Here is a 26519-nt window from a genome sequence, read left to right on the forward strand (position 1 = left end):
ATGCCCCTATGTATACTGCTTTCTAAACGCTTGTTTCTTATTGTTCTAATTCTGTTATCTCTTCTCCTTTGAGATGCTATGTTTAAAAGTGCTTTATGCTATATAACTGATTATTTTGAAGCAAGACTATGCACAATTCAAACAAGATTTCCCAATGAATCAATACGGCATCATTTTGGACACAGGCAGGCTTGAGATGACAGATTTATTTACTGCATATGCAGACCTCAGGTGTTCCTGCTGCTATTTTGTGTATTTCATCATACTGTATGCTTCTTGTTTTCTGCTCTCAAAGAAAAATGAACAAATCTGAAGTTGTCTTATTGCTGTGGAAAAACCTCTAATACAGTTAAATATAATCCTCTTTTATTTTATTATTCCATTTTATTGAATTGGTCTTTTAAATTTGTTAGATCTTTACACCTAAATCCAGATAGAGGATATCATAAAGATGTTCAGCAAAGATCTAAGCATACTTGAGTGTATGTGAGTATATGGAAATAAAACCTGGCTTTCTGAAGTGATATTTTGAAGAAAAAATATTTGGGTTAATGTTTCAAATAGATTATTTTTAACATTGTATTTTTTTTAAATGTAAATCTGCTCATAGTAAACATTCATTATTTAATTTCTGGTGAACCCACTATAGAAACCTGAAACAAACAAATCAAATAAGAAACTATCCCATCAACATCAGTGAGATGATTGAGATAATGTACAGCAATTTTTTTTAAACTGTAGAGGTCCTTAGATTAGTTGCAGATTAATGGAAGTAATGTAATCTTTGCCCATGCATTTGTTTTATGGAGATGACGGATTGCAGTAGATTAGTGTTTCTGAAGTGCATTTCTCTGTGCAAGTTAGAGAATGTGTGCCTGCAGAGCTGAATTAAAGCTTCTCTGCTTTCTTTAAATCTATATTTAGAGCTCTTAGTATAGTATTTGGGTTTGGGTTTTCAGGGCCCATTGGATAACTGAGGCTACATGATCATCAGGATCTTGAAGCTGAAAAGCTCAACTGTTAAAGCCAGTTTTATAAATAGAGCCACTGTGATTTCCTGCTCTGCATCTGAAAGAGCTGGCATTGGGTAAGTAACCTGCTGCTGAATGTAAATGGCTTTAAAAATTAATTTGGCTGTGCAAGAACTTGCATTTTTCATATATGTAGACTTAATGTCTTAAGAGTTTTTCCTGGCAAAACAATTGGTTGGCTATTGGAGACTATTGAATGCTGCAGTTTATGTGTTTTTAAAATCTAATGCTTTTCTGGTTGAAAAAATAATGTATTAATGCGAGAGGTGAAAAAAAGACTTTACTGCAAACCACAAATTCCTTCTGCTCTTAGAATATGTTCCACATGGATTTAAATACAGTCATTATCCCAGACGGGAATTGCCTTTCAGGAGGAGGGACATACCTCGCTTGAAGAATTGCCAGGGGAACTCAGACCTTTCTCTGACTCTGTCTAGTTACAGGACCCATAGGAGAAAAATTAGGGATGCAGGGAAAACAGGAGTGAGCTCCTGTGTGCTTCACTCTAAGGTTTACCAGTGGTTTGGGAGTTCATTAAACTCAGTGCGATTTGATTTGGCAGGCACTGCATGAGATGTCACGAGTTTTAATGGAAAAAAAAAATCTGAAATGTGAGCAAGGGTACAGCCTAGGTTTTGAGCAAGAGGAGGAACGCGCTTGATAAATATGCAATTCAATTGTTGCGCCTTCTTCACATTTTACAGAGGCAAAAGGTGAGTATGACCACTCCTGTGTCATGGATAAATTAATCCTGTTCTCTTTTTAAAACTGCTGTGAATGCTGATGAGAGGTGACATGCATGCATATTCAGATTTCAACTGGAATTGGTTTCTTTCAGCTCAGGTTGGAGGAAAGTGTAAGATTATTGTTTCGGCACTTTATATTTTATTTAACCTTTTTTTCCAGCAACTACTTTAAAACTTTGGTATGTTGTAATGATGTGTGGAGTGCACTTTTTATGCCCCCAGCCATTCACACAAGCGGAAGTGCTAGGTTACGTGTGAGGTTTAAAATGGCTTCTTTGCATAATCAAATCATAAAAGCACAACCGCATTTTTGTGTAAAAGAAAGAAATAAACAGATTTAAGAGGATAAAACGTGAAATGATTAATTTATTTATTGTAACTTGAACTAAACGCATAGCTTTGCTGGAAATGTAGAACTTTGTTTAAAACATTTAATTACTGTAAATCAGTTACAGATAAACACTGTAAATACTTGTTTTTTTTTTGCACATACACCTCAGCACTTACTCTTCATTTTCTACTTTCTACTAGTAGTTGTACAACACTGTATCTTTATCAAAATGAAAAAAAGAAATTGATACTTTATAGTTTTATAAATTCCCACAGAATAATTCATAAAAGTAAACACTGCAGTTTGTTTTACTAAATGTATTCACAAAACTTCCTCTTGACTTTTTGACTTTGTGTTAAAATACTCTCTGGTACTCCTTTTCTTTTTCACTTGCATCAGGTTTGAGACACAGAATTTGAATTCTTTGCAAAGATTATGGAAGCCTATTCTGATAATCCGTAATGGATTCATCTTCACACACAGAGTTTTCAACAGCAACAGCTGGATTTTTTCAGGTGCCTTTGCTCTGGAGGCCAAGGATCCAAGGATCCTGGGAAACTACAAGGAAGTGCTGAAATTATAATAATATACCTGAGTCATTCAGCCCCCGGAGTGTATAAAGGACCATCTCATTTTCCTTCTTTCTCCCATGTGCAGGACTCTGAGAAGCCTCTTTCATTGCATTCTGAGTCTAAATACTCAAAACTCTTTCCACACTCCTCATGCCATTTCATAGGGAGGAGAGAATCCTGAATCATGAATGTGCATCATCCTCACCTGCCTAGAACTGCTTAGCATAGCTTGTCCTCAAGCACCTGAGTGACCCTTCCACCCTGTGACCTAGTGAATTAATACAGGCCTTGAATCACAGTACAAGCACAGTGTTTTGCACAGTTGTAAAAGCTGTGGATTTCATGGTAGATCACACTGTATTGAAAGGAACTATAAATGCACATTTAGTGCTGCTCTTCTATTTTAATATAAAAGGAAACTACATTACAAAAATACACAGGTCTCCAATTTAAATCATGATTTGTATTAGAGCTAAAAGGTTATCAAATGTTTTTGAGTTTTATTTCCCCCTTTCAGGAATGAAGTTCAAACACTGTTGATGGAGGTTTTTTGATGTATATATATTCATTGGGTTCAAAGTAAGTCAGTGGTAATGATTCTGCAATGCTAGTATTAGTTTATACAGCTAATACAACTTAGTGCTGTGCTATAACAGTAATTCCTTGGAAACCTTAACTAATTGCCTAGCCCAGAGACTGGGATTTTTCTTGCCTTTACTTACAGTGTAAGTAAACAGCAATGCTACATCACTTGAATGCTGCAAAAATGTTTTTTTTAATATTATAAAGATGAAACAGGCTCTGTGTATCTGAAGAGTTTTTCCTGTTGGCCCTGTTTTCTGTCATTTTAAGATTATATTTTATACCATCCAAAATTATGTGCCTCAGTTTTGATCAAGTTATATAAATAAAGGTTGAATAAATGTACTATTAATGGTCAATTTATATTAAGGTTCTGTAGAATATTAATAAAGATCCACAGTAGTGGAGGTTCTGTTAAGATTAGTATGTGTATCTATGGATGCTTAATAAATATTCTGAACAACCTCAGTTTATAGTAAATTGATCTTTAATGGAATATCAATTCAGCCCTTATTCATACAACTTAATCTAAAATGTTACCATATACTGTGTAGAACAGTCTGTTCCCTCTCTGAGCAGTTCCAAAATAAATAAAGCATAAAATAGTGGAAAATTTTATTCTGCAAATGTGAATAACTCAGTGATGGATTTCTCACATGTAAAACACTGCATTTTTCGATGTGCTTTGAATATATGTGTAACTTGTGTTCTTGTATAATTTAAACTCTCATTGTTTTTTTTCCAATTTTAGAATCAGAGACACATTTAGAGTAATCTTCCATTTCCTCCCCTTGCCCAGCAGGTTTGCCATTCTGCCTTGCTGAAGGAGTTCTTGTGATGCGTCCCTGAAGCCTAAAAAGATGGGAATTCTGGATCCAGTCGCTTCTCCCCACAGTGACCTCTGCTCTCCGTGCGGCCTGTGGAAGTCAGAGCGCTCTCAGAAGAATAAGAAGACCCTTGTGTGTAAAACCCCAGGTGCTCCCAGAGCTCTGATCTGCACAGTTCTCATTCTCTGCTCAGTGAGCTGGCAGGGATCCCAGGCTGAAATTCCTTCAGGTTGGTAAGACTCTTTCGGCAATAACACCAACACGAGATTCACAGAAAAATGACCAAGGGTTTGTTTTTACACTGAAAACTTAGAATCCGAAGTGAAACATGAACTTCAAGAGAAGCTATGACTGTAGTAATCCTGTTGCGGTCACACTTTCTGCATGAATTAAGTTATTCTTTCTTTGTACTGTATGATTAGTAGCTTATTATTCCAAAGCAAAGAAATAAATATAGTCAAAGTTTGAAGTACAGGCATCCTGTTTTGAACAAAATGCTGTTCACTATATGTGTTTATTAACATCATCTTATAGATTCTTGAATATTAATTAATCCTATTGTACTATCTGTATATATAGACAAACGTACTAGCACCCTTTTGTCTGAACTTAGGTTAATTCTCGAAACTAGTGTGTTAGGATGAATGAGTTTTCAATGAACTCATACAGTAATTCTTGCAAAGCTCGTATCGAATCACACGCCACTAATAAATGTAGTTTAACAGACGTCCATTTCCAGAAAGGTACTTATGCCTGATACGAGCTGTGGGAGCCCAGAGCTCATCCCAGAGGTCTACACCCTGGACGAGACAGTACACAAGGACAATTTAGAGACACCACTTCACCCAGCCATATGCTAGGTTACATATATGTTGCATGGAAGGACAGCCCTTTGAGTAAGAACACGCAAATTCCACACATAAGGTGTCCCAGCCCCAAATTGAACCCAGGACCCAAGAGCTCTCTGGCTGTTTCACTAAGCTCCAATCCATGCAGTGCTTCATAAACAAAATTCAAAATTCATTACAAATATATGTATAATATTTATGTATTATATGTATAATAATATGTAGTTTTGAAAAACACAGTTAGTAGTGAAGTGTGCTACATGTGTTGTACAATTTGAAACTGTAGAGATATTATGTGTATTGGACTTAAAAGGTATTCTTTTTTTTTATTTGATAGCCTATAGCCCATTTGTGGATTTGAAGTGTCAATAATAATTTTAGAAATGAATTGATCATTCACTGGGCTCTCAGTAAGTCAGTGGTGATGACTCTGCAATCCTAATATGAGCATTGCTGGTAATACAGCTTTTGTGCTATGCTGTAGCAGTACCATGGAAGTCTTGAGCAATATCAGTCAAAGTTAAACCTGATTTTAAATAACTGTAGAGTTTTGAATGACAGTTTTTTTCCCCATTCTTTGTGCCCTTCATAATATTAATATATTGTCAAACAGATTTTAATTGCAAGTATGATTTTAAAAAATGGCATGCTCTTGCTTATAACACCAGCGTGTGTTTTCCTCTGTTGAGGTGGGTCTTGTAATTCTAGTTGTAGGGGAAGATGACTGGGATATTGAATCCAGTGGCTCAGTGTTGAGGCACAGCCAGAGGTCAGCCAGCCATGAGCTCCAAAGGAGAGAGACGGAGCAGAACAACAACCTCCGCCAGGGCAAGGAAGGAACTATCTTCGGTGCTAACAGAGGCATGGAAAGGGAAAAGAAAACAAACGCGTCCTGTGAGTCCCTCTTGCGCCTGACACAACAATACATGTTGGCCAAAGCTTTCAGAAAAACTCTGGCTCTGGATCTGCTGCCCCCATCGAGCTGTGAGGAGCTGCTCTCTGCACACCACAATCCGGTTAACCCTCTGAAACTTGCTCCGCTGGCTGACAAGCCCTGGCTTTTTCAGCAGGCCTTGTTCTTCCTGAGGGAAGGAGGCAGGGGGACTGCAGCCCAACAGGCTGAAGTGTTTCCCGCTCTGCAGAAACAACTCATTCAAAGCCCATACAAGCCCTCCTTGAGGCCAATCTTCAAAAACGATGGTAGGTACCTATCTGTCTGAGAAATGCTACACATTTATCCACACCCTTCATTAACTGTATTCAAATAGAATAAGCAAAGACACCGCAGGTATACATCAAGATATTCCAATATTTATGAATCAAATATTTGTGATAAAAATGTAAGAAAATTAATAGTTTGAAAATAATTACACACCCAGTGCCTCGCTAAGGTATTCAGACCCTTGCTCATTTTTCACTTTTTGTTGCTTTAAAACTGGCAGTCACGACACTTTCATCCATCCATTTTCAAACCACTTCATCAAGTTCAGGGTTGAAGGGCAGCAAGAGTTTTCCAGGCAAACAATGGGCAGATGGTGGGGTACTCCCTGATTATGATGCCTGTCCAGCGCAGGGCACACACAGACACAAACACGTTCAAACCAGGGCCAGTTTGTGCAGAAGCCAATTAACCTACCACGATGTCTTTGGACTGTGGAGGGAAACCAGAGCACCCAGAGGAAACCCACAGGACCATGGGGAGAACAAACTGTACGAGTTCCACATAGATAGCTCTGCAGGAATTAAACCCAAGACCCCAATGCTGCGAGGCAGCAATACTAACCACTGCAACACTGTGTCGCTGTCATGACACTTTGAAGTAGAAATTAATATTTTATATATACAACTTACTCCACACATTCAAAGAAAAAAGAAGTAAATAATTAATATGATAAAAATGCCTTAGTCAAACCCTGTGGCTTGGTTAAATGCATTAAGGTGCACAAAATATCCTTAATGTGTCACACAATTGCTTGAGTGCCACCTGTCTGTGTGCATTAATAGTGGTTCACATGATTTGTAAGGACCAGTGTCAGGTACCCCATTTCAGAGTCAACCATGAATACCAAGGTGGTTCATAAAACAGCATTATGTTATGGGGTGGCTTCTCATCAGCAGGGAATGAGGGAAATGGAGCAAAATATAGGCAAAATTTTAGAGGAAAGCCTTGAGTCTGTAAAAGAAATAAAACTGGGACGAAATTTCAGTTTTCAGCTGGAGAATGACCCAAAACACATGGCCAAAGCAACACTGAGGACAATGTCCATGAGTGGCTCAAAATCCTGACTTGAATTCTATTCTATGGAAACACTTTAAACCTGCTGTTTGTAAGTGATCCTGAAACAACCTGAGAGAGCTTGAGCACATTTTTACCACCAGTAATTGGTAAAAAATTGAACCAAGTCAGTGTGCAAAGTTGGTACCCAAAAAGACTTTTATTTATTATTTATTTATTACCCAAAAAGCTGTTATTGCTGCCAGAGATGCTTCTAACAAATGTTAAGTTAATAGGTCTGCATACTTATACTATCAACACATTTCAGTTTTTTCTCTTAGGTTTTGCTGACACTTTACTGAAGTGATAAGTAAGGATATTTTTTTTACGCTTGGATGTCTAGTTTGAGCATTCAGGTTTTGAATATATTAACTTTACAAAAATGTATGGATCATCCTGTTATCTCACAAAATAGGATACCACAGAAGCAGTCTGAATATTTCTGCAAGGCACTGTATTTCAGTGTTCAGTTTTATTTGTACACTGTAAGTGTTCAAAATAAATGCCGTAAAACTAATCCTCTAATGTTTTTAGTCTTCTGATAGTTTCACAAAGCCTCAGAAAATTTATAGAAACTTCTGGAATTTATCTGTATTGCCACTGGGTATTAAAAGGAGGATGAACACAGAAGCAGAATATTTCACTACTGTGTCATCTTGGGGGAACTGTCAGAGAACTACAGTAATCTGTCTGAAGATCTAAGGTAAAAGATTATTCACCTCAATAACTCTGGTGTTGGCTAAAGAAATCCATATGACATCCCAGTTTTGACTAAGGTTTCCATAATCTAGATGTTTTATCTAGACAAGAAGGCGATATAAGAAAGTTATACCCAATTGAGTGGACAAAAATTGGTTTGAGCGAATAACTCAGCGGGACCAAAAATATGAATGTCATCCTTTCCATGTTATTGGTGTCCTTCTTAGAATTGAGGAACAGTTTACTAGAATATTTTTGCCATAAACAGATACCTTTTCTACTGCATGCATCAAGCTCAGTGACACAAAAGTTGAAGGTACTTGAAAGTTAATGATCTAGACTGTCTAGCACAGAACATTTATGGTCTGATGTGAAGAAAGCAGAATACAAATTTAAGATAAAGATTATAGATAACGTGCAAACTTTGCAACTTGATGAAGGTAGACATGTTCTGTAAGGAGACATGATTGATTGTTCCTCATGATTAGTTGAAGAACCCATTAGACAGTAACAGGGAGCTCCTCTTCAAGGTTATCAGAGCTACGGGAGAGTTTGCAAATACTGATTGCCAGAGTATTCATAAAGTTGATCATGATATTAGAAATAGAACTAGTTTTGACAGATGATTTATTTTTACAAACCATATTGAAAATCATTCAAATCTTCAGATTTAGATGTGTTTTTCTATGAAATAATATTGATTCTACCTAGTTTGCCTTGACAAATGAACTTTTAGGCACAGTTCATAAAGGGTATGAATGAATTTGGATTTGGAAACTTCTCTGTCATTCTAAACAGCAGGTGCAACTGAATCAAAATGACTGAAATTGCCCATGAAATTCACGTCATTAGCTTTTTTTTAATTCAAATTATTAAACTTTTTATTTTTTCAATATAGAAATGTTTTACATAACAACTAAAGCACATTTTTGTAACAGTCTTTCTCACACTGGCACAAATTCATACCATTTGTCCAAATAGAACTGGAATTTGGATAAATAAGCAAAGGGAATATAAATATACTTTCTTTGAGAATGGAGAAAGGAAGATGTTTACCTGTCTGTCCCAGCCAATAGAAGCAAAGGCCAGCATTTCTGCTGGGGCAGTCCAGTTCCAGGAAAAACAATGCTAATTCCAGATGTAAGCACTTTGGTAAATAATCTCATAGTCCTCAGATCAGTTCACTGTCCTTTTCTATCTGTTTCATTTCTGATTTTCATAAATACATTATTGTTTGCTGTTATTGTTGTTAAATGCATATTAGCTACAACCTGCACTGGCTTCACCTTACACTTTTTTAAGAAGATCCATGACTTAAGTGGTGTATCATGCCAGATTGCCTCTGACCTTTGTGCTGTTAGGTTACCTTGCTATCCTTGGTTACCTTGCACGATAACTTGTTAAATTACACACAGGTAGCCCAGGCTACTGTTGCATAAAGGCACAGCCTGCGGCTTCAGCAGGCTGTGAACATTACCTGTGTTTTATGTTTGGGGCTGGAGGCTTTTGTTGGCAGCGTTGTCTTTTGAGTGAATGTGAAACTCGAAAGGAAAACTATAATGCAGTGCAGAAAAATTCCAACACACGACGTGTCCTATTTAGGAGCTTAAAAATAAGGAAATACATTAAAATATGTTTCCATAATGAGAAGAGAAAACACTTCTACTTGCCTTTAACTGAGTTCCAGTTCTACAAAGTGAATTGATTAAGAGGCTGTCTTAGCCTGAAACTGCCAGGCATGTAAAAAGACAGTCTGGCAGGTGAGATGAAATAGGATGCCAATAAACACACCAGCAGTGCTCCTGGTGCAAAGAAACTAATCAGGACTGTCAGGGATTGTCTAAAACCTGGCATATGCCCCAGCAGACCAAGTGACCAGACACAACAAGTAGATAATAAATGAAATTATGGCAGGTAGGTCGCATACAAATTTGCACGGGCTAGACAGAGACGAACAAAGCTTAAGACACCTACATTCTTTGAAGCATGAGCTACTGTATCTGTTTTTAATACATGGATTTTAATACAAAGACAGATGAAACTACATGGAAGTGCATTTCTAACCAAGAGCTGCATTTGGCACATCTTTATGCAAACAGTTGTGGGAGTGTGAAACAAGCTACCCAGTCATGTTGTTGAAACCAAAACCCTGGCTTTCATTAAGAAATGGCAAGATGACTGAAATGGCTGAGATCCTCAGATCAATAAGATACTAACTACCACACAGGCTACATGTGCCAAATGGTCTCCTCTCATGGGTGACTGTTCGTATTTTATTCTGTACAGAATTATAATGGGCAAATCCTCTTAAAACACAAAGGGGAGTTTAGCTTAGGCATTGCAGTACTTTATTGAAACGGCTTGAAGTACGCCAGAATTGTTACTTTAGGATCTAGATCTGCATCCAGATCCAGAAATAGGGCACGTTCGTGCCATTCATTGTTTTTAATACTTGAGGTATTCTTTAGGTTACGGTGTGGAGAAAAGGTTTCTGAATCACTTAGGATTTTCACATTTGAAACCTGAAATGTTATGAGATCTTATCTAAATCCTAATAATAGATAAATTTAACCTGATGAAACAAATGACACAAACCATGACACAGTTTCAACATTTATATATATCTTCAAATGATGGAACATTCAGTATCCATGTTTGTAAACCTTTGGATTCAGTATCTGGTGGCACCCTGTTGAGCAGCATTGACTGTAACTGAAACTTTCCTGTAGCTGTTGATCAGTCTCTGATATCGGTTTTGAGGAATTTCAGCCCTTTCCTGCTTACAGAACTCCTTCAGCTCTGTTACATTTGAGTACCACCTTGCATTGACAGCTCTCTTCAGGGCCTGCCACAGCATTTCGATGGGGGTTAGGTCCAGACTTTGACTAGGCTATTAAGAAATGGGGATTTTCTTCTTCTGCAGCCATTCTTTTGTAGATCTGCCTGTATATTTAGGATCATTGTCTTACTGCAAGGCCCTCTTTCATTTCAGCTTCAGGTCACGGATGGATGGCCTGAGATTCTCTTCTAGAATCTTCTGATACAATACAGAACTCATGGCTGTATCAATGATATCAAGGCTTCCAGCTAAGCAGCCCCAAACAAGCACACTTGTACCACTATGCTTGAGGGTAGGGATATGTTCTTCAGTCTGAAAGCAGTGTTTTGTTATTGCGAAACATCGTGTTTCTCATTGAAACCAAAGAGTTCTGCTTTTGACTCTGTCCAGAAAAAAAGCATTGTGGATCACCTGCGTGCTCTTTTGCAAATGTTAGACAGATAGCAATGTTCTTTCTGGAGAACAGTGACTTTCTCCTTGTTATCCTTCCATAAACATCATTCTATTTCAGTCTTTTTTTGATATGTGAGTCACAAACAGTCACATTATACAAGAGTGGCCTGCAGTTCCCTGGATGTTACCCTGTGGTTTTTTCTAACTTCCTTGATGATTTTCTGGTTTGTTTGTAGAGAGATTTTGGTAGGAGAATCGTTCTATGTAGAGCCCTGTGGTCTTGAACTTCCTCCATTTGTAGTCTATCTGTCACGAACAGTTCTTTCCGGGCCCTATGTGGACGACACGATCCAGAATTGTGAGGATACAATAGGGAAAATAGTCATGCAGGAGAAGGGTCAGGAGACGGGAGGGGGGGGGCATGTCCGAGGAATGCAGGTGTCCAGGGGGAGTGAATCCAAGGCGAACAATCCAAGGGTATATCCAGAGGGGGAATCCAAAACGGGAGGTAGAGACCAAGACCAGGGGATCCATCCGTAGTTAAAACCAGAACCGGGTCGGGACCGGCAGGGCAGGGAATCAGGAACAGGAAACTAAAACCATAACGGAGCCAGACGCGGCAGGACCCCGGGCTCTCACGAAGCAGGATTCAATGAGAAGCCTCGGGCAAACGCCTGCGTCTGGCTTTAAAGGTGGAACTAAAGAGGGGGAAACAATGGGGGAAAACGAGGAAGGGCTGGAGCGCCCTTAAGAGGGGGAGTAGCGATCGTGACACTATCTGTCCCACAGTAGAATGGTGAAGCTCCAAATCTCTAGAAATGGTTTTGTAACATTTTCCAGGCTGATGACCAATTGTCTTACAGTGGAATGATGAATTTCCAAATTCCTAGAAATGTTTTCGTGACATTTTCCAGGCTGATGAGCATCAATATCTCATTTTCTGAGGTCCTCACATATTTCCTTAGATTGTGGAATGAGTTGTTTCCACACACCTGTATGGGGAAGACCAAACTCATGTTTCTGATCTTTATGTAGGGTGGAGCCTTCCAGCCTCAGCCCCCAAGATCTACCTTGTTATTTAAACACCTGCCAGTAAAGTCTCAGGAAAAGCTCTGGTGATATACAGCAAGTGGACAAGATGACTACAGGAATGTCTTACTTCTGGTGCCCTCAAAGTTTCAGCTCTTAGGGCAGCTAGAAGTTCAGCTCAGACTCAACTGCTGACCACCCCCTTATCTCATCAAAAAGTGGAGGAGGCTCAAATCTTTATTTTGTTGGGTCCCTGCAGGCACCTTTCAATTAGCACCTGATTCAGACGTGACTTTATATCTTACCCACTTAATTAGTTATGTTAGGTTATAAAGCTATGGGATTTAATAAAATCAGAAATTAATACAGAACTTGAGGGGTTGACTCCCACAGCCAAGATGATAAGCTGAAAGAATTACCTCATCACTGTTGGGTTTTTCAACCACATAATTACCAATCACACAAACGACCTCAGGCTACTGCTTGAGAACACATCAGCCATTGAATTGAAGGAATTGCTAAAGGAATTGCTTCTCTGAAGGAATAGTGGACAGTATTATGAATGTATCAGATTCAATTTCTGTACAACATCATCTCTTGCCCTTTCAGGCAAACGCAGAAACAACTGTTAATAGCCTAATTTTTTGAATGATTAAACAAATGATGCTATGGTTTATGGTACAGAAAAATCTGCATTTCAGTAATACATAGAATGTGTAGACCTCAGCTCTAGGTTGCATACATTAGATTAGTGGAAATGTATGTGTATTCCATGTGATATATTAATTTTCCAGCTACTGAAATATTTTATAATAGACAAACTCAGATTCCAAAGCTTCTCTTAGGTGATCATCTATTCCAGGTGATGTGCCTAGTCAAGCAAAATCGATTCTAATTTGTGCTGTCATTATTTTTTTTATTTAAGAAGCACAGTTTTTATCCTTGAGCTAAGATTACACTCAAAAGATACATCTCTTGCGGCTGTACTGAATTCTGATCAGAAGGGACTCATGGGGCTACATGGAGAAGGCTTTGCTCCATTAGCCATTTACTTCTCTTGTGTTTGTTAATCCTCTATTTTCTTATCATCTGAAAGCACAACTGGTTTACTTGCTGTACACGAATCTAGATTCTCTAGTCAATTATCCTTGTCTTCATCATGCCGCCTGATTTCTGTTATTGGTCTATGAATAACATCAGCTCACACCTGAAGAAGGCTCCACAGAAGAAACTTTGTTTTCTTTCTTCTCTTTTCAGCATGGAATAAACCTATTACTTGTTCCTTATGAATAACATCTCTTTTTTCCTTAAATACAATTTCTAGAATACCATCAGGCCATCAGGACTGGTTAATCTTAAGTGCTCCTAGTACATGTGTGTCTTCCACTTTTTTGCCAATGGAATCTAATACAGGACTTTGTCTTTGTTCAGTCTGGGCCATATTGTCTTCCCTGGCATATATTTGAGTGAAACATTTATTTAACACATTAGCCTTCATCTTTTCATCATGTAGAGGTTACCCATTGTTATCTCTTTTACAGATCTCCTTTACAGATGTTTTCTAATTCTGAAAAAACTTCATTATACTGTATGTTCTTGGCCTTCACCTTATCCTTTTGACCTGTTTTTGCAATTTCTTGTCCTCCAGTTCTTTAACTGAAGACTGTTCTTTTAAAATAATGCCATGATTTTTCCCCCTTTTCCTTGTTTCTCTTTTCTCTCTCTTCTGTATATTATTTTCCTAATTTATTTATTAAACCATTTAGGCCACTGCACTCTAGCCTTTGATTTTCTTACTCTTGGAACAAAACTGTTCTGTATTTGACATTGAATACCCTTAAAGTGTTGCCATCCATTCTCCACTGATTCCACATCTATCCTGTGACTTTTAAATTCTTTTTAACAGTTTGATTCCTTTAGAGTCATACAATGAAATTGTAAACAGTAGTAAAGCATACCACAGGTTCTCTGGCCTGTTGTCCTCACTCTGTATTGCTTATTGGAAAATCCCCTCTCAATAGAAGCAATCCCTCTAGGAACTGCTCTGACAAGCTGAGTAAGACAGCAGTCACGTCTGCTAGCACAGCTTCGTTTTGTGACATCCCTAATGATTACTCCCCCAATATATCTAAGAAAAATGAAATCTCCCATTATAACAACATTTTCCTATACACACGCACTTCTGATTTCTAATATATAGGACTGCATAAACAGAAACTGAATGTGGTGGTCTATAACATACTCCTCACACTGTGCCCTGTGAAGGTTTTTTGTGTATGTGTCTGACACACATGAATTTGAAAACCCTTGGCTGCTCTAGGTTAAGTTCCAGAGCATGAAACCTCTTTTTGATATACAGTACAGTATAGTGCTGTCCCTCCTTTTGTTTTGACAATGTTATAATGCACTTACTGCACTTTATTATGGTATACAATGACTACATCCTTTGCCCACAGGGCTCACAGGATTCAGTTAGCTATCCCTAAAAAAGTCACCTCCTTACCACACATTCTCGCCATCAGCACAAATATGAATATTGTACCCTCTACTGAATCAGAGCTAAAAGCATTGCATGATGACCTTCCAATGCAGTTTGAAGTTTCAATTAAAGAATAAAACGTTCGGAACATCTCACTTATAATGCAATCTGTGTACATCTGTCTTGAATGTAAGGCAGTATCACTGTGCTATGGAATGTCATTGCGTCACTAAACAATCTACCAATTTAAACCACCATGATTACTTCTTACCGGCTCCCTCACCCTGTCCTGTTTAAATAAGCCAACACGCTCAAGGTCCTCGTCGGATCTACATTAATGATAAGGGCGGCCTCTATGGGTCATAACTGGAATTTTAGCCTTATTTGTATTTTAAATTACTGTACAGTACATTCTGTAGTTGTACCATGTCGTAAAACTATCTTCTATATAATATTTGAAACCAAACTTATTTAAACATATTTTTACAATTATTTCTTTTTAAATCATTTTCAGAAGATTGACTCAGATGCACTAGAGCGGATTCAGAGAACGTCCGTTTCACTATATTAAAAACAATGATAAAAATCGGTTTGTGATTCTATTGTACAGTTTCATGTGGAAATTTACAGCTAATCTGATATGAGCTACAGTCATATTCCATAGCGACCATTTTAATCGCCGAATAAAATGTCATAACCTGTAAGACTTCTGTATTCCAGCCTGTTCATGAGAAACAGGTGCTGACTCAGAACTGGAAAGACTACCTTTCTTTCCTTGATGAATTGAAGGAAAATTACCTGGACTGAGAAACGAACTAACATGCGTGTTACCTTCTCAGCAAATTAACAATAAAAAGAATCCTAATTTGTCAGAACCGGAAGACCTAAGTGAGTAATATGAGATTAGCACATTGACGTTCAAAGAAAGAATTAAGAATAACGACAATCATAAAAGCTGTCTTTGATATTTTATGAACGTTTGAACTTTCAAACACTGCAATTCTGTTTTCAAGACACACAGAGCCAATATACCGAATCCGATCGAATAAAAACGCGTTTCAGGATTTTCCTGTCAGTTGTTGTACGTTTGGACTTTTAACAGTATGTGATTTATATATCAGGATTCGCGAAAAATAAAAAGATAATAGGTATTTTTACACAAGGGGCAACATATAATTATTAAAATCAAGGATCAGTAGCGTATCAAGGTCCGATATACAGCTGTATTCAGTACTGTGGTAAATTTCAGCTTTAGATTCAGAGCAATAATGAACTTGAATCAATTGGGATAGCTCTATACTCTGTTGATAAGTAACTATAGCGTAATGTTCCCCGCGTCTTCAGTGATCAGGCAAACACTTGAATACTAAAACCCGTAATATATTCTTTGCAATTAAAAAAACCCTGTGTTTTTCAAACCAAAAGAAAAACTTGGTAATCAGCGATTTTTGGGGTTGTAAAGATGAACACAATTCTGACTTTAATTGTATATATTTCATGTTAGCAGATTTTTACTAAACCGTGAAGATACGTAGCTGTCGTAGAGATGTCAGTAAATTGCAAACCTTGTAAGTGATAAACAGCACTGAAGTCCATGTAGGAATTCACCGTTAGTTCACGTTAGTTCATAGGTATTCAGCTATTTTTTGTTAGAAGGCACCGTCTTGATGTATTTGTTATTTCGTGGGTAGCTGGTTACACTTCATGAACAACTTTGTGCTATTCTGCATTACAACCGTTCTACACCTTTCTGTACATTCGCTCTTTTTAGCTTTGTAAAGGCAAAGTGCTTATTACACTAAATTAGGGGTAAAGACAGAAATATGCTCAGTATGAGGAACACCCCGCTGGCCAATCGGCGCGCGGCGGGGAGGAGGTTCTCTCCCGGCTGTTGTAAACAGAGTCTGTCCCTGTGCCAACCTGGAGCGGGGAGATCAGTATAAATAAGAGGACCTGCTCTCAGTCCTTACAAAAAGAGCTTCCCAGTCTCAGTCTCTTTATATTGCAACTAGAACGGAACAAGACAACACGTATTTTAAAAAGTCGACGTAGGTTTGATTGGAGTCCTTGTCCCTTTTTTTTTTGGATTTGAAGCAACTCAAGTAACATCTATCTTCTCGCATCGCCCCGGCAAGCGGTGTGCTCTTGGTCTCAGAGCCACAGGTGTATTTACAAGAAGAGAAGAATTGTGACATTTTGTCGGTGCTCTGGACAGTACAGGAGGGAGGCTCCGCTGTCTCGGTAAGAAAGCGGGAGAGGTGCAAGTGTTTGTGTGTAAGTGCAGAATGGTTCATTTACCAGGTGTGCCTTAACGTGAACGTGGTTGTCTAAACTGCTCTCCTTCTATCCAGGCTGTTCTGTCACTGATGGTATTGTTACTGTATAGTCGTGTAAAACACCGATAGATGCAATCACGCTGGCTTCTCATGATCACTGTTACATCAAACAAAATGCATATACGCCGTCGAATGGGTTAAAGTTTGCAAGTATTCTGAATGAATGATTAAAAAAAAGAATGTTACTTTTCTGTGGAAGGGTAATCTGAGGTTAAGGTTTCGCTCGGGGTTTCGTGGCAACATCTTACGTGTCGGGGACAAGTTCCAAATAGGAAATACTCTGTGGTCGCAACTGTGCTTTGAAAATACTGTTCAATACTGACGTTTCGCGTGATTGTTTTGGACAGTTTTGAGGTTCCCCTCCTACTTTGTTTAAACGCAATATTTTGTTCGATCGTGACTCAACACGTATGTAGTCCTGCCTCCAGTTTTCCGGGGGGCATTTTCTTGCGCCGTTGAACCGGTACAGTACAGGCGCGCGCCTGATTGCCCCAAGCTACGGGGGCATCAAGTGCAGGGCTCTAGAGCAGCCAGCAAGCCCTGCAAGCAACGTGGAGCGAAAAACTTCAGAGTGCATGTCCGAAGGTTTGTATGTTACCTTATATTTTTTGCTATTTGATTCAATGCAAGCACCGAACAGCACAGTATACTATTAATTGAGGAGTTTGTTTCAGACAGATGCCCCGATAAGAACCCTTATCTGCTGAGTTGGCGCCCTGGGCATGACGGAAGCAGGAAAGTTGTGATTGGAGCTGGTTTATTCCTTAAACTGGAATCTTCTGCCACTGTCCACTCTATTGTGATAGAGGGTGGAGGTAAGTCTGGGCAGTTTTGTTTGTGCATTCTTATTCTTAAAAATGAAGCACAGATCTGAATCCCGTTTAATGTTCTGTCTGCATGCCATCTGGGGCTAGGTCTGAATACAGTATATTACACTGAAACAATACAGCTTATGTATTTCCTGGTATCAATTCAAACACCGGGTCATTTGTTTATTTATTTAAGGGGTACTGGTGTTTGCTGACAACCCAGAAGACAGTATCATTCTGAGAACAAGGTACATTCTCATTAGGGATGGTGGCATATTGCACATTGGTTCAGAAAAGTGTCCCTATAATGGTTCTGCCACTATTTCCCTGTACGGGATGTCTACAGAAGGCTTGGCTGTTGAGAACTTTGGTGGGAAGTTCATCGGAGTTGACAAGGGTGGAACACTGGAGATGCATGGGAAAAAACCTCTTTCATGGACTTTATTGGCAAGAACATTGCACCCGATGGGTCTGCAACATGGCCCGTATCAATTTGAGAGGTACTGGGGAAGCAGGGGTATAAATGTCAGGGTGGTGGATGATGGAACAGGTCAAGTCCTGTCCTCCGAGCGCTTCGACACTCACATGATGGCGAACGAAAGCAGAAGACTGAAGGAGTTCCTCAGTAACCAGCCTGCGGGAGTGATTCTGGCCATGGCAGTAGGAGACTCTGCTGCCAAGAGCTTGTCCCTTGAGGCCAGGGAATACATCCTTGATGTTTTGGGGAGCAAATTCATTAAGCACCTCGGGTACAGGTAAGGCTGAAAATTTCTCTTTTGTTCCTTGGTGATTTGACCTATTCAGTAACCTCATGCATTTACTGATGCATTTTTTTTAGTTCAAATCAGATTTGGATTATTGGAATCCAAAATAATAAGAAAAGTAGTCTATGTCTTGTGTACTCATGTGGCTTGTTTTCACTTTACCATGGACAGCTCCATGTTAGTAAAATGGTTTCTTCAAATGCATGCTTCATTTCCCACCGTGTGCTATAAAGCTGAAATAAGCGAAGGGATCCCTAGCTGTTTAAGCAGAAAAAAACTATCTCACAAAAATGAATAATAGACAAGGGCTTTATAAGACAGAAAGCTGTGCAAGGGCTTTTTAAATTGAAAACAGTTAACAAGAAGATTTTATCATGTAAAAACAAGAGAGGTTTGCTATCTCCTACTGAGTAAAAACCTGATTAATTCAAGTAATTTTGTGTGTTTTCTACATTTTTGCAAATACCTTCCAGGCTGATCTAAAATAAATACTTCCCTTCTGGTTGTTTTCTTGATCTCTTCTGTGAGCTGGTGCATTTCTTTGCTGGCACTGTATTATGCACCTGCCTTTAGATTCCGGCAATAATGGTACGTTTCTTTTGTGCAAGAATATGGCCCTATGCCAGCAGTGTTCCAGACTTCTCCCTTATAAAAACAATGACAATCTCATTTGCCAGGATGTATAGCTGAAGTCAGGAAGCCATGCATATATTTAACAATCCAAAACACAGGGTTTACTGTTCTCCTGTGAGCCTGCCTGTCAGTGAGCTGGATGGGATCATGGTGAAATAATAACCCACTAGCCTTCTGGTCAGCCTGCCTTGATCCAATATTTGCAGAGGCCATTCATCAGTGAGGTGACCATGACTTTGTCCAGCCTGTACACGTGTTTCATGGGAAGTAAAGATGCAGAGAGTGCTGAATGTCATTTTTTTCCCTTAGGCAGCCCTGGGCACTAGTAGGTACACTTCGAGGGGGGCCTTTCTCAACGACAGAGAACCGGAGGCCCTATACAATGAGTGGAACCACTGGTGCTGCTATAGCTAGGAGAGAATTTCAGACATATGATGGGACTCGCTTCACAGTCACTGCCTATAGTGAATGGGTAAAAGGTTTAGTGTCCCTGTTCTATTGGAATATGACCTTTTATGTTTGCTTGCCTGCAATTGTCAGAGAACTTATCAGATCAAGCTATGTATTTTTTTTTCATGCTATATTAGATAAAGATCTTTGTTGTTTTATCTAAATAATTAATTTGCTCTGAAAACAGCAGTGCAGATGATAAACAGCTAAGAATCAGTTGTGCAAGAGAAAGGGACAATGACAAATGGAGTCATTTTCAACAACTCAAACACCGAGTTACAGTTATCTGCCTTCAAGGAAGCAGCATGATGGCAGTACTGCTGAATGTTTCAAATGGTGCGTGTAAATTGGCAGAGGTTAGGGCCAGTTGTACAAACTTCTGAGAGACTTTGTGTTAAATAACACTTTTATATTTATACTTCTTTTATTCAGGTTCACCTCACATAGGGTTTAAAGTGGAAGCTCTGAAAGGTATTGTTGTAGACTTGGTGGATGATGTCACAAGCTGGGTACCTGGGGACAGAATAGTGATTGCCAGTACAGATTATTCCATGCACCAGGCAGAAGAGTTCAGTCTTCTTCCCTGTCCAGAATGCAAAACCAACCAGGTGAAAATTGATGGTATGCATTTACCTGCTTTTCACTACTTTTAAATCTGATTGCAGCACACTGAGGTTCACCATTTCATTTTTTGAAAAGCCTCTAATGCATAAATTCCTCCCTTCTGAAGTCTCTAACCTATTATCTTCCAGTATTTAGGTCAAAAAGCTTTACAGTATGTAAGGTGTAAATTCTTAGGTTTGACCCTGTTCTTCTGTGTCTTATTTCTGGCTCAGCTATGGGTGATTAAGCTGACAGTCTGACTCATCCAAGCCTTTTTATAACTTTTTCAGCTGAAAACAAAATGATTAAGATGGTGTGCTTGAACACATTATTGTTCCAGTTAAAATGCTGATTAAGTCACTGACGATTGTGACGATTCTGAGAACTGGGTTGAAAACATCTGATCTAATTGATAGATTATTATTAATGATACTCCATATCTTTGCTAGCTAGAACTGGATTATTGATCTGGGAACCTCAGCTGTAACCCAGTTTGGCAGCTGAACATGAAAACTGTCAAATGTTCAAGTGTTTCATCTCTTTCTTTATTGTTTTCTGTACATCCCTTGGTGTCATTTATCACTGCCTGGGCACAGCTGTCTAAGACAGTGGCCTGCAGGTCTCTCTTACCTCCATCATGTGTTCCAGCTGTGCCCCCTCAGCCAAAGCCATTCAGTGGGAGAAGTTACTGTAAATGGATCTGATCACTGAAGATGAAGAGCTTTTGCTCAGTCCTTATGGTTTTGTGTTCAATGACTTGCATATCTCTTTCCCCAAGCAGCACTGTGGTACAGTGGTTAGCTTTGCTGCCTTGCAGCGCTGGGGCTCTGGGTTCATTTCCCGGAGTGCTATCTGCATGGTGTTTGTACTGTATGTTCTACGTATGTTTGCATTGGTTTCCACTGGGTGCTCTGGGTTCCTCCCACAGTCCAAGACATACTGGTAGGTTAATTGGCTTTTGTCAAATTGACCCTAGCATGAGTGCAGTGTTTGTGTCCCATGCAATGGACTAGCATCCTATCCAGGGTAGGATACCTGAGTGCCCAGTGCTTTCCAGGATAGGCTCTGGGTTGTGACCCTGAACTGGATAAGTATTTAATGAACCTCTTTCACCAAATATAAGCCCTACAACCTCTCACAGATGCTTTTTCTAGGATGTATGCTTGCATCAGGTACTGGAGATCCCCTAGCAATGGAGAATGCTGTTCAGTTAGAAATTATGGCCATTTCGTAAGAGTTGCCTCTAATGTGATATGTTATGTGTTTTGACAGGGAAACCTCATTATCTTCACATGGGAGAAATCATAGATGGGATTGATATGAGGGCAGAAGTTGGGCTCTTGAGCAGAAATATTATTGTTAAAAGTGAAATGGAAAGCTCCTGCTATGGTGAAAATCACTGTGATATTTTTAACTATGATACGTTTGGAGGACATATTAAGGTAAATGTACTGTGAATAATGAGTAGCTGTCAATAAAATAACCATGTTTCCTATTAAAAGTAATTAACACTACATTAAAAAAGAAGCAAGTTATTACTTAAATATTTGTTGAAAGGTCTCAAGGCCACATCTAATCACAGACCTGCATTTTCAAGAAGCTCAGAAGTGTTGTACTTGGTATGCAATTGGCAATTGTAGCTTCACACTTCCAGAAATTAATTATATGCAAAGTTTCACAAATGAAAATATCAGTAAGATTGGAACAAGATAAGTTCCTGATTCTGTTGTTTTTTCTTGCCTAAAAACTCTTAATGCAAATCTCTAAAATTCCCTGAAAATGAAGCTGTTTTTCCTTTTATGAAATAAGAACAGATTGAGTTGTCTAGATAACCATCACAGACGGTATAATTCATCAGCTGTCAAAGTCACTGCACATTTCAGCTGCAACCTGTGTTAGTAAGAGACAAAGGATGCAAACATAAGGGAAAGCATCTTTGGTTTAGTAAGTAAATCCTGGGAACTTTTAATAAGTCTGGTTATTTCTCAGATTGAAAAGGCTTTGTTATTCCTTGTCAACAGAAACAAGAGCTTCACACTTAGGGAGCTAGACAGTGGTTTAAACCAAATGCACAAAAGAAAAACTGTATTCACTCAATTGTGTCTCAGTAGATCCAGAAGGGCTTCAGGTCTTTTCACCTGTCAGGAGTGGAGCTCACCGCCATGGGTCAGCAGAACCTGGGAAGCTATCCTGTGCACTTCCACCTGGCTGGAGATGTCGATCAAAGAGGGGGTTACCATCCCCCAACTTCCCTGGAGAACCTGTCGATCCACCATGGCTTCTCCCGATGTGTGACTGTGCATGCCACTCACGGCCTGCTTGTGGGTTCCTAACTTGCTTATTGCTTAATGATGCGCAAGGCATTCAGGAAAGGGATGGTGATTATGTTTGTAACTTTTGCTAGCAATTTTTTAGATCAGGGGGCTACAAATTTCCTGGAGGGCCTGGTATCCTCTGGTTTCCCTTCCAGCCTGAGTAGTCAATTAAACCAATAATCTATCTTTCCATAAATTAGTCCTATATTGTTTTTTTTAAGGTATTTTACATATTGCATTCACTTATAATTACCTATAAATCCCCTTAGAACCTTGTTAGAAGTATTACAGGTATGTAGATATTAAATATTTAGACCAACTATGGTACTGAGAATGTGTCTGAAAGAAAAACCAGAAGACACTAAGGTCTCCAGGATCTGAGTTTGAGACTCCTGAATTAGATTGTACATGAATGTTTGGAATGCTCAAAATGGGCTTTTTTACTACAAGTTAAAACTTTTTTGATAGGTCTGCTTTGTCTGTTTTGAGAGCATGTACCAGTTTTCTTTTGAAGTTTTGCATTGTTGTTGCCAACCATTGCCCATTGTGACTCTTGGTGTTTCACTTTTTGATCTTGAGCTCTTGTGGGCTTGAACTGTATGCTTTGTTTTTGAGGCACACCATACAAGTTCTGTCACAGGGATTGTAGATTAGAGAATATGGTGCCTAGAACCATATTTTATCTTGGTTGACAGTGACAAAACATCCTATATAACTGTTTGAAATTACCTGATTTCCAAAACTCTGAAAAGAGGTCTAATAAGCATTCATACTAATAGTTTGGCCAATTCCATAATTTTTGTTTTTAGTGTGATTATTAATCAGTACTTTATTAGAAATCATGTGTGATTGTACATTTTTGCTACAGTTAAAATATGCTTCCTTTAGAGCCCTGTTTTTTATGGCTTTTTTTCCACAGGTAAAAGATGTTGTCGCTTATGACACCTTAGGCCACTGTTTCTTTCTTGAAGACGGCGTGGAAGAGAGAAACACATTCTATCATAACCTGGGGCTCCTGACAAAGCCAGGGACTATCCTGCCCACCGACAGAGATGAGCCCATGTGCCTTAGGATTCGCAAAAATGTTTTTGGAAACTACAGGCCTGTGCCGAGCACCGACTGCATGTGAGTCTGTGCTGTGCTGTAACAGCAGTTAGTAAATTGTTCCTGGGGTACTAGTTTACAGATATTGAGTAGTCAGAACAGGATGTAAAGAGACAACTTGCTGAGCATCAGTTTACAGAAACAAATGACAGCCAGCCCCAGAGCAATCTTCATAAAAAGTAAAGTGGCATGGTTTCATTGTGTGTGTGTTTAGTTATTACTGCTTTTATCATAGCGTTTTTTCATTTCCTCTCTAGGGCTGTCAGCACATTTTGGATTGCAAATCCTAATAATAATTTAATTAACAATGCTGCTGCGGGGGCACAGGTATGCTATATTAATTTGAGTTTAAAAATCAGAACAAAAATTCTTTTGGTTTTTAACATTCATACTAGCGCATTTCCTCATTTATCAAAACCTGTCCAGTAACAATACTTAATTTAATGAAGATTTAAAATATTTTAGTGAACCAATGCTGCAATAAAAAAACAGTACATGATATAATTTTATTTCTAATTATTAAAATTCTGGGGTTAGTTAACTTGTGTTTTGATGTAATGTATACAGGCAAAGCACTAACTTCTTTTATGTGTGTTCTGTGAAGGATGTTGGAATCTGGTACATTTTTCATCGTGTTCCCACTGGACTATCTGAAGGCTTATACCCAGAGGGGAAGACAGAACTGACACCTTTGGGAATATTTTACAACAACAGAGTACACTCTAATTTCAAAGTATGTATCATATTGTGATATCTCCAATTCAAATCTGACTGTAGACTACCTCTTTTGAATTATTTTAATTATGTGCTTAAAAGGGTACCATATTTCCATTAAAAAGATAAAAAATAGATTTTTACAAAGATGTTGTTTTCTAAACATGAGCTTAGTTTAAAGCATTTGATAGATTTTAACTTATAATGCTTTGTGCTTCAAGCTATAATGCTACATCCTGTAATTTCAAAATTCTTACTCAGAAAGTGGTGATACACAAAAACCATACTCATTGAGGTTTTGCAAAACTTACTTTTTCACTCCAAAATTGTAGTTTTGATGTATAAAAGAAATTAAGAAAGAAACTAATGATGCAACATTGAAGTCCTATAGTTTGTCCCAGTGATGTAGCTTCTTTTTACAAAGCTTTGAAAGGCAAGGTGTAATGTCAGGTTTTCATCTGTTTATCTCTAAATTGCAGTGATCATGCTTGCCAAAACTGTTAAAATGGAAGGAATTCGTCTGACAATGGGGTAATAAAGAAAGGTAGACACGTTGTTAGGATGATCAAATGATAGCGAAGTATATATTTTTCACAGTACGTGGCGATCTTTATAGCTGTGGTATGGTAGGTGGTTTTTAGTGTACAGAAAGGTAACATTATGAAGTCCAAGTTTCCTTTAGTAAATTAAAGAGCACATCTGTGGAATAATAAATGTTTTACATTTGGTGTCTAGAGTCCTTTAAGTTAAAGTTTTAATAAGGTTGTTGTTATTCAGCTTCTTCCTTCTAGGTTCAGAGCAGTAGTTCCGTCCTTCACGGTCTAACATGTCTATGACTGGAGAAGGAAAGTTTTCTGGGCTGTGAAGCTCGTGTCTTAAGTGTGTCTGACTGTCTGCAGGCTGGACTCTTCATTGGGAAAGGAGTGAAGACATCCAATGCCAGTGCTGCAAATCCTAGAGAGTATCTCACCATTGATAATGCAAGGTACCATTTCCTGAGCGTGTCACTTCTTTTTATTATCTGGACTTTAACAAAATATTTGTTTTGCTTTTCTTAATTATTTGTTGTATTCCTGAACCATTAATGTCCATTACTGTAATGGACTTGTACAGAGACTGCAATATGTTATATTAAGCACTTAAGAAGGTTATTTGTATAGTTCCTCTTAAAAGATTATTTTTCAAATTACGGGAGGTTGGCATTCAGAACAGAGCACATCTTTCTGTTTTCTGTTTAGAATTAATTTAGCATGATCTGTTGATTTTATGTGCTCTTTGACAGAGAGTTTTTTTGTGTTGATCAATGGCAAAAAATTCCTCTTAAATACATTATGATTCCACATTATGTAATCTACAATAAAATGTAAAAAATACACGGGGAGTGAATACTTTTGATAGTCACTGTAGATGGGCTGAATAGCCTTCTTTTGTATCTGTTCTTAAATAACTTTTTCATGCCTATGCATTATTCCTGAAGCATTACAACAGCTATGCTTTAGGTGCCCTGACATGTATTAGCTTACAAAAGAAAAAAATATACACTTTTTTATAGATTCATTGTCATAATAAACATTTAATTAAGGAAGATATCACCTGTAGCTTTAGCCAAACCATTATTTATTATTTATTATTTATACATCTCCGCATGAATGTTTAACACATTCTGAGATGGAAGCATTTTCTACATTGTATTTGAGTTGCATGCCAGTTAAAAATGAATCCCAGGGCATTATCCATTATCATTCCCTTCCATCCCACACATGGCAGTCTCACCTAGCCAGCGGCCTCCTGTTTCCATTTATTCACCTTTTTATTAATTCTGGTCAGTCTTGTTTCTATACTGTTAGTACTACCCCCTCTGTGGTATTTGAAGGCGTAACAGTCAGACTGATTACATTCCCCAGTGCAATCAAATTATTCATTCGGAAAAAAACATCGAATGAAATCCTAGACACAAATGCATTATGCAAATGTAACAGCACATATAAGAGTTTTTAATCATCTGCTTATAGCAATAATTTACCACTTCCAGTGTTTAAAAAAAACGTTTCTATCCGTCTCCATGAAATGGCTTTTAAAGAGCTCACATGCTGTTTAGAAAAATAATTGTTTTGGCGCAGGCAAGGGTTTTCTTCTCATT

The 26519-nt window shown here is 38.4% G+C and overlaps 2 protein-coding genes across 2 annotated transcripts in view; both read left to right on the top strand.

Annotated features, from left to right (window-relative positions):
* The first annotated feature begins 4122 nt into the window (after positions 1–4122).
* LOC148831120 (cell surface hyaluronidase CEMIP2-like) overlaps positions 4123–26519 on the top strand; it is a 48046-nt gene continuing 25649 nt past the window's right edge. The window contains exons 1-13 of the mRNA XM_088920006.1: positions 4123–4318; positions 5646–6141; positions 16746–16892; positions 17666–17802; positions 17993–18551; positions 19503–19672; positions 20076–20264; positions 21519–21688; positions 22358–22567; positions 23481–23686; positions 23923–23992; positions 24270–24398; positions 25279–25364. Coding sequence (XP_088776132.1) covers positions 4123–4318; positions 5646–6141; positions 16746–16892; positions 17666–17802; positions 17993–18551; positions 19503–19672; positions 20076–20264; positions 21519–21688; positions 22358–22567; positions 23481–23686; positions 23923–23992; positions 24270–24398; positions 25279–25364 — 2765 coding nt within the window. The remainder of the gene's footprint in view (positions 4319–5645; positions 6142–16745; positions 16893–17665; positions 17803–17992; positions 18552–19502; positions 19673–20075; positions 20265–21518; positions 21689–22357; positions 22568–23480; positions 23687–23922; positions 23993–24269; positions 24399–25278; positions 25365–26519) is intronic.
* cemip (cell migration inducing hyaluronidase 1) overlaps positions 16807–26519 on the top strand; it is a 76431-nt gene continuing 66718 nt past the window's right edge. The window contains exon 1 of the mRNA XM_088920562.1: positions 16807–16892. The gene's annotated coding sequence lies outside the window, so the exon portion shown is untranslated. The remainder of the gene's footprint in view (positions 16893–26519) is intronic.

The sequence above is a fragment of the Atractosteus spatula genome, chromosome 7, assembly GCF_055471065.1.
Source record: "Atractosteus spatula isolate fAtrSpa1 chromosome 7, fAtrSpa1.hap1, whole genome shotgun sequence".
In the NCBI taxonomy this organism is placed as follows: domain Eukaryota; kingdom Metazoa; phylum Chordata; class Actinopteri; order Semionotiformes; family Lepisosteidae; genus Atractosteus; species Atractosteus spatula.